A 9,361-nucleotide genomic window follows, 5' to 3' on the forward strand; every position below is an offset into this window, starting at 1 on the left:
TCAAGTTTAATCTCACACGGCAGAATCAGTTCTGAGTGTTTTGGACCGTTAGCGCCGTGTTCTGTCTGAAGATTCTGAAAACTGTCACACTCAGTTCACTGTGAAATGAAAAGGCCCTCTGGCTTAAATGAGCAGGAATGGAAAGAGACACAGAAATGAAGAAAGATGAAAAAGAGGATAAGAGAGGACATGTGGAACAAAACAGAACATGTAGGGGAAATAAGACAAAATAGGAGAGACAGAGTGATAAAACAAATTAACCAAAGAAAGAAGTAGAAGTACAGTTAATGAGCACACATTTAGGGGTTGCTGGAGCTTGAAACACTGGGTAGTTTTTTCTTTCTTTCTTTGTGGGATATGAAATGAAAAGAATTCCTACTGTTCAGACCTGTGTCAGGAGAATCATACAGCCTGACCAATTAGTCACCTTGACCATTCACACCATATTTTGTAAAAATAAGAATTCATGCAGTCCTCTGTATGTCTTCCCCAGGTAACAAGTTCTCATCCAACCATGCTTGTGTGATGGTTATTGGGGTTTGGTGCTATGCGTCTGTGTTTGCTGTGGGACCTTTGGTCCGCTGGGGAAGTTTTGCACCAGAACCATACGGAACCGCCTGCTGCATAAACTGGTATGAGAACAAACATTTTAGCATTAATATGTGAAACTAACACAAACTGATTTTACAATGATGCCCTTTCCATGTTGTATGTTCCAAGGTACAGTCCATCCCATGATGCCCTTGCTATGTCTTACATCATTAGTCTTTTTATCTTTTGTTACGTTGTCCCCTGTACCATCATCATCCTATCTTACACCTTCATCCTGCTCAGAGTGAGGGGGTCTCGCCAAGCCGTTCAACAGCATGTCTCGCCAAAAACCAAAGTGACCAACGCACACACTCTTATTGTCAAGGTAAAGAGAGTTTATGGGATTTGATGGGTTTGTTTGGTGTCGGTTTTTATTGTTAATGCCTATAGTGACCTTCATGTAACAAAACAAAAGCTGTGATTAACCCTGGGACATAAAAGTGCACAAAAACATGTGTGGTGTCCACACTGTCTCACTGTGCAAATATACCGTATTTTATTGCCCTGTAGAGCAGACAGCAGGAACGTGATACTATTGCTGAGTATGTACTTAATGTCCCTCAAAAAGTAATCAGTCCTCTGTCCTCTGGACAAGGACTGGCTGTATACCTTTGGCTGTCCCAGCCTAATTTTTCATAACTGTGTCATGATTGAAGCCCTGGTAATAAACTACTCCTGCATGTAACTTTGCTGCTGGCAGTGAGGGCTGCACTGTTAATTATGCTGGTGCTAAATGTTGAATATTGAAGCAGAGAAATGTCCCCTCAAAACATATGTGTACATATGCACACATTTGACCTGGGTCATAAAAAGGAACATATAATATAAGCAGAATGCTGATAAATAAATAAATATAACAGTTTGTTCTGTTCATATTGCATATATAGTACACTACTGTTCAAAAGTTTGGGGCAGTTAGATTATTTAATGTTTTTGAAGGAAGTCTCTTATGCTCACCAAGCCTGCATTTATTTGATCAAAAATACAGTAATAGTGTAAAATATTATTACAATTTGAATTTTTTTAATTATTAATGTATTCCTGTGGTCAAAGCAATATTTTCAGCATCATTACTCCAGTCTTCAGTGTGACATGATCCTTCAGAAATCATTCTCATTTGTCATTATAATCAATGTTTTATATAAAAACAGATATTTTTTTTAGGATTCTTTGATGAATAGAAAGTTCAAAAGAACAGCATTTATTTGAAACATAATCCTTTTGTAACATTATATGTTTTTACTGTCACTTTTGATGTGTGAAAGAAAATATGGGTTACAGAGGTCAAAATATGATCTTAAAATATTTCAAAACAAATCATTCTATTTAATTGCATGTCAACTAAGTGAATGTGTGTTTTCTTTCTAGCTCTCAGTGGCTGTGTGTATTGGCTTCCTTACGGCTTGGAGCCCATATGCGGTTGTTGCCATGTGGGCTGCGTTCAGTGCCAATGAGCAGGTCCCACCCATCGCCTTTGCGCTGGCAGCTATCCTTGCCAAATCCTCCACCATTTACAACCCTATGGTTTATCTTCTCTTCAAACCCAATTTTCGCAAAATCCTGAGTCAGGATACCCAAAACATCCGCCACAGGATGTGTGTGAGCCATAGTAAGGCCAGTCCTACACCCAAAATAAAGAGCTCTCAACAATGCAACCATAAGAATGCCACCGTCTCTACACCCTTTTCCAGCGGCCAGGCAGAGAGTTACGGGGCATGTCATGTCTATGCAGAAGCAGAGCCACATTTTCAGCAAATAAGCCCTCAGAGAACTGTACGGGTTCTGGAGGGAATCGTCCAGAGTGAAATACCAGTGAGACATCTGACTGACAGAATGCAAAACAACCTCCTGTGAAAGAAACTCAAGAAAGAAAGAAAATGCATGAAATGCAAGGAAGGAGAAGATGATGTAATGTGTAAAAATTGCAGATGTCCTTTGATGCCCGAACACAAGGACAAGGGAAACTGAGGGAAAGGAAAATCAGACTCTCACTATTGTCTCCGGATTCTCATTGGTCCTCAGAACCTCCCACAGATTTCATTAACGTTTACTGAACCAAATCCACTTCTTTTTTTTTTTCTTTTTTTTTAAAGATGTAGAAAGCATATTTCACTAATGCAAGGTCACACAGAACATACTGTTTTTTTGTTATATATATATATATATATATATATATATATATATATATATATATATATATATATATATATGTCAACATGCATTTTTAAATGTAAAACATGTTCTGTGAGACCAGCCTTCATTATTTGAACGAGCCTAAAAAAAACGAAATGTGATTTATTATTGTGTGAGTAAAGTTAAATAAATGATGTGGAGTAAGTCCAGTTATCGATTTCAAATGTGGAGTAAATCCAGTGTGTTATCGATTTCTGAATTAAAAAACAATTCAATTTCAACTCACCAACTGGGTCTTACATAGTTTGGGTTTCAGTTTCATCCATTACAGTGAGATAAGCAAGGTCAGTTCTTTGAATGAACAAAGACTGTCATCTGTTGGCTGAACAGGACTATTACAACTGAAAAGATTTAGAAAAACTGGTTGGTTTTCATTGCTTAAGCATTGATACAATTACACATAAGCCTATACATAAGGGCACGTTATACACAGTATTATCTATCTTAGTTTAATTGTAACACTAACGAGCAAACTTTGTAGGCTAGCTTGTTTGCTCCCATCTGAATGGCGCCCACTCCCAGCACACAAGGTTTCATTACAAAAGTCCTTAGTCTGTATATGACTAAAATGCCATTGGTTGGTGAGGTTGATGATGGGATGCTCCCGAATAAATGCACCCTTTTAATTTAGTGAGCTGCTTTGTAGCTTAATAGTATTGTGTAATGAGCATGTGTACCTATAGGGGTCACTACACCCCACCAAAAACAGAGAAGGGATCAGGAAACAGCTCAGTAAAATAGCTTTGAAATAGAAAGCAACACAAAAAGAGACTTTACCTAGATTTAGGTCAAACCTCTAACAGATCTGTTTGTGGAAACTAACAGAGTTATATGCAAAGTCAAGAAAATCACTCCAAATCCTGACTTGTCTTAAACAACCGGTGCTTTAGTAAGAGAATTATCATGAAAAAAGCCAGGCTAAATTACACCCCATTCACTGGCATCTGTTAACTCAATTGTTCAATTAGCTCTGTCCTCAGACCTTGACTGAGAGAGATAAAATCCAATTGATGAAATCACACTAGTTTTTTAAGCCATCCGAGAGGGTTTTCAGGGCATTTCTTTTGTGTTGAGTTCTGGAAACAGCTTAAAATGTAACTATTTTGTCTGCAGGTTTCAGTGAGGAGCATGAAAGTAAGACCAGCTTTTAAAGCTTTAACACACACACACACACACACACACACACACACACACACACACACACACACACACACACACACACACACACACACACACACACACACACACACACACACACACACACACACACACACACAGCCTATATATCAAATGTACTCTTCATTTATGTTTAAATCATTTTAATAAGGAATACACACTGGGTGCACGAATTAAATAAAAGAAAATTATGCTGCATTATCCTGTTCCTCTGCTTAGGCGTGTCCCTGTTTAACTTGTTTACATTGTAGTTGTTGCTGCCTTTCTGTGTGTATATTTGTCTTACGTTTATGTACTTTATTTAATTTAGCTCAGAAAGGCCGGAGGGATCATTACACATAATGCATTTTAAAATGATTTACAACATGTCTAAGTCTTCTAGCACACCAATAGATGAACAAGGATAAATATGTTTATCAAGGCACATCATGAGACCTCATCAGTTCTGCCTAATTATGTCATACACTAATTAGTGCATTTGTAAGGTTATGATTCTCTCGTACTCTTTCCCTTCCCTATCTATACATTTCAGGGAATTCATGGCTGAGAGCTCAAGCATGACAGATTAAGGGTGGGACAAAATACAGGTCTCTGGTCCAAATCAATCTTGACTGCCCACTCTTTCCCTTTGCCTTAACTCACACTGAACAGATGTGATCATGGTCCACTCCAGCCACCATCTGTCCTTGACTCATCTCAAAACCTAGTGCAGTTAGTTTTGATGAGGTATTGGTTCCAGATGTGGAAGAAAATGGCTGTGTGTTGTATATCATGTCATTCTTATAATGATAATTCAACAAACAAACTGACTAAAAACGTACCATTGCTGCAGCTCAGCTGGTATACGGTAATCTACAAGGAATCCACATACTGATGGAGTGAGGGATTCCAAAAACTTTTCTGACAAAACTTTTGACAAAAGTACCCCCTGAGATTTTTAGTTAATATTTCAATAATTTAACAACACTTTTGCACAAGAGCGTATATTTGGTTTGAACATTGGGGGGTTGATGTTTGGGTATGCCTCCTGATGCCTCCTTTTCATGTGATCATAGTATAATAGTATAAATATTGGGGGGGGTTGTAATGCACCCCCCCCCCCCCCCCCAAAAAAAAACACACACACACACACACACACACACACACACACACACACACACACACACACACACACACACACACACACACACACAAATTACGCCCCTGCTTTTGCATGTTCACAATTCTCTGATGTAATGGTCACATTATAAAATAATGAATCTTATGAGTGTTTTATTTTGATATTTTTATTATATTTAACTGATGATGGCACCAGTTGTGTTTGTATACATCAGTTTTATTTACACTAGATGAGTGGACTGATAGCGTTGCCATGGTTGGCACGATTGACCATATCAAAACTGAGTTTACATAGATTGAATGTGCAGTCATTTGCTTTTGGATTAAATTGTCAAAGAGTTAAGTTAAGCCAAAAACTGTAGATATACAAGCTTTCCCTTTGTTCTAGATATATTCTTTTGTTGTAGTTGCATACTGGTGTTTTGAAACTCACAAAGACAGCTGTCAGACCTGTCAGTCTATTGTTTCTGAATGAATCCAGTAAAAGTCATCAGAAAGCTGCTCCTTTTCTCACTTTGATGGCAGCAGCCTGAATCAATAGTCTCACTGGTCTTGTGTTCATTAATAATTCATAAAACAGCTGATCCTCATTGTACTGTACTCGCAGATCTGTCAGTGTATTCTCCTTTGGGACTAGTACTGCCATTATCCTGTTTGTGTGTATGTGCATGTATGCGTTTGATTCCAGGAGAAATGTAGAGCCTCCCTGCAGTCGAGCCTGTGGTGGATGGCATTAGTTCAGGGCCTGAACTAATGCCATCCAACACAGGCTCGACTGCAGGGAGTTTTATAGCCAAACATCACACTGTGTCATTAATAGGTCTTACAACTCCAGCTGCACCAGCACTAGCTAATTCATTATTTAGCCTAATGTGTTTTTTTTTTGAAACTCATAACTTTTTAAGACTCGCTGCTGTAAATAGAGCCTAAATCCCCGTTCATGTTCCCTTGAAGTTGTTTTATTACAGACTCCAAATCTGAATTTCCTATTGCCTTCTGAGTGGGTGTGTCTGTGTGTGCTTATAATGGCCTTAGTGGGGCAAACAAAGACCTGGCAGGAGACGTTGAAGGAGGAAGCGTGAGCTGCAGACTTTGAAGAAAGAGCCAGAATAGAAAGAGCAGCAGAACTGTAAAATTGGCTTGAGTTAGACAGTCTGTCTCATATGCTAGGAGAGCTCCCAGCTCACTGTAGCTCGCGGACACAAACACAGCTTCACTATGACCACCCATGATCGCTAAGCAAGTGCACACTGAATCAGGCCTGAGATCAAGTCAAAGATGTCAAGATATTTCACATAATTTGCTGCTTTAGTCAGTCATAGTGGCATCATTTTTCATAAAACTGCAAATCCTTATAGCAAAATTGTTAGCAACCTAATTTTGTTAGCAACCACCTTTCACTCACATTAAATCACAGCGATTAGCAAACAACATGATCCAATGATGCAATCAATTCCTGACGGACAAAATCAAGTTTTTTCCCATTTCGAGAAGCCGTTTCACTTAGATATACACTGTGCGGCCCCAAAAAAGTTGCTGTTTGAATTTAAATAGGCAAATGCTTTGATTCTAGGATTATTATTGCAGTGATTATTATGTTTCTAGCATGTTATAAGTTTGGCAACAGTTCTTCTAACCCTAATTGATTCTTAAACAACTATGCAGGAAGACGTATCATGGCCATATTCCAGGATGACAATGTCATGAAGAATCTGGCTCAAATTGTGAAAGAATGGTTGGGAGGGAGCATGAAGAATCATTTTCACACATGAATTGGCACCTCTGAGTCCAGTCCTTGAATTCATTGAAAGTCTTTGGGATCTGCTGGAGGAGACTTTACAGAGTAAAGAAATCAATGTTGTGATGTTATTTCCATCAAGAGGTGCATACATTTTTGTTCAAGATCTTGTATTGACAATGCAAGAGTCAGGCACTCTGTAAAGTCTCCTCCAGCAGATCCCAAAGACTTTCAGTGAATTTAAGGTCTGGACTCAGAGGTGCCAATTCATGTGTGAAAATGATTCTTCATGCTCCCTCCCAACCATTCTTTTAAAATTTTCTGTTGACAGACAGCTAGTGCCCTGTGTGGCAATGTTGAGAATGCAACATTTCTTTACGTTGTGCCTTAAATTGCAGTCTGATACATTTTGGAAAGCAGACAAAAGTTCTGTATGTAAGATTTAGGCAGTAAATTAAAAATACATATTTCCTGGCATAGATATTTCAGATAATCTGCTACTTTAGTCAAACATAATGCTGTAACATTTTATAACAATGCATATTTATGTTGGATATTTGCCTATTTCCTTTTTTATCCAAAAGTTAACCTCCCTTTTTCTGCATGGCTTCCTGTTTCTATTCTCACACAAAGAAAATGCACTGTTATGAGATTGGGCAACCATTCAAAGACCAGATTCAAACAGCTCGCACTAGCATGATGCTCAATTACTGCTATAGCGCTACATAGCTGAGAGCTGTGCAATCTGTATAATACACACATAAACACACACACACACACCAACACATCAGCTTAGCTAAATTGTGATACCTTGTTTTTCTAGGACTAGGTCATTGTCAAAAAATGATGTCACTTTCATGAGTCAACACTCCAGAGTAGAAATTACCATGACCTAAACTAGCAAATGTTATGTTTTTGGATTTTAGGCACCTAAAGGATTTGAGCTTTGCATTACTGCAAAGTAATTTCACTTCATGGTCTTATTAATCTTCTTTTATTTTATCTTCTTTTATTACATTTTTATTCATTCATACACATTGGTCAGAGACAAAAAAACAACAAAAAAGAGATACTTAAAAACACAAAGAGGGGCTGAATAAGATGAGTGACAGAAAGAGACAAGGGGAGATTCCTTTGTGTGTGTTTCTGCTACTCCCTTGCTTATTTTGTCGGACCCAGATATATCCCACAAGAGTACAGAAAGGATTACAGTTCACATTTCCTTCAGGCAAAAGGCCTTCCCAGCGAGTGGTAAACGAAGTCCCCAGTGATTTATGCTTCTCATAATGTATCTGAATCTGGGGAAAATGTGTGTGTTTATAAAGCAGACATCTGGAACCATGAGTACTGGCCCTTTTAATGAAGACTGGTTTTTCACCATTCAAAAGGAAAGATTTTCACTTTGTGGTGGTATTACAGCATGCCAAATCACATTTAGCTCCTCAGAGAGGTGTGATGGTCTAAACACTTCTTTCTCTGTGGTGAAATCCTACGTTTCATTCTGTCTTTCTCCATATTAGGAAAGAACGCAGGTAGCAGCCCCTCCTCTATAACCAGAGGGGATGTCTCAGATAGAGTATGTGTGCATAAGTGTGTGTGTGTGTGTGTGTGTGTGTGTGTGTGTGTGTGTGTGTGTGTGTGACTTCCTGTTTCATGAATCAGCCTTTAGTCACTCAGCTGATGCCTTCAGATCTAATGCTGATATCTCACATACTAATACCTACTAAACTGGCAACACATACATACCCACATAAACACAATTTCCTGCTTTTGTGAAATAAACAATTTAATGTTTATCTTTTATACATGAATGTTTTTCTCACCTCCCTTATCTGCTGTTTTTGATTCAGAAATATCTGATGAATAATGTGGAATGAATTTAAACATAGTAAAATGTAATATACAGAGCTAGGAGTAGGCTAGCCTATTTATTGAGAACATAGTCAGATTAGCAAAAACATGAATTCAATTAAAAAATAATAATAGATTAAATAATATGTGTAAAATGTGAAGAATTAGAACTTGAATGACAAGTGTTTTGTGGAAATTTAGCGGAAATCTTTTTGCAGGCATAACTTCCGTGTGGGTCTACTGAGAAGAGATAGGCTACGTATCATCATTAGTAATCCGTATTTAGCATTACCTTGTTTAAACCACTTGTTGGTATAAAAAAGTAAAATAAATAAATAAATCAAATAATAAATTAAGGTTAGTGTTGGTCTATAAAATTGATGTCATGATGTAACAGCTCAATGTCTTTGGAATTTGGAAATCTTTGGAATTGGTCGACAAAAGAAGTTGTTTCGCTCAAATATATCGTCATGAATAAATGAATGACAAATAAACGACGTCATCTCAAATAACTATAATAGGCTAATAACAACCTGAAACTAAAAACACGTACGGTGAGATTATATTGTGTATATCAAAAGGTATCGATAAGAGTGTTGTAAGTGGTCTTTCGTGTCCGGTGAGTCTCTTTAAAAGGCGTGGCGTAAAGAAGCGGGTTTGTGTCCATCTTACTGCATACGCACGAGCTTATTT

At 37.9% G+C, this 9,361-nt stretch overlaps 1 protein-coding gene across 1 annotated transcript in view; it reads left to right on the top strand.

Moving 5' to 3' along the window:
- The window catches only part of opn7c (opsin 7, group member c), a 16,062-nt gene extending 13,343 nt beyond the window's left edge, over positions 1-2,719 (top strand). The window contains exons 4-6 of the mRNA XM_084390281.1: positions 462-632; positions 721-916; positions 1,960-2,719. Of these exons, the coding sequence (XP_084246407.1) occupies positions 462-632; positions 721-916; positions 1,960-2,445 (853 nt within the window). The 3' untranslated portion in view covers positions 2,446-2,719. The remainder of the gene's footprint in view (positions 1-461; positions 633-720; positions 917-1,959) is intronic.
- The last annotated feature ends 6,642 nt before the right edge of the window (positions 2,720-9,361 follow it).

Source organism: Rutilus rutilus, assembly GCF_951802725.1.
Source record: "Rutilus rutilus genome assembly, chromosome: 19".
Taxonomy (NCBI): domain Eukaryota; kingdom Metazoa; phylum Chordata; class Actinopteri; order Cypriniformes; family Leuciscidae; genus Rutilus; species Rutilus rutilus.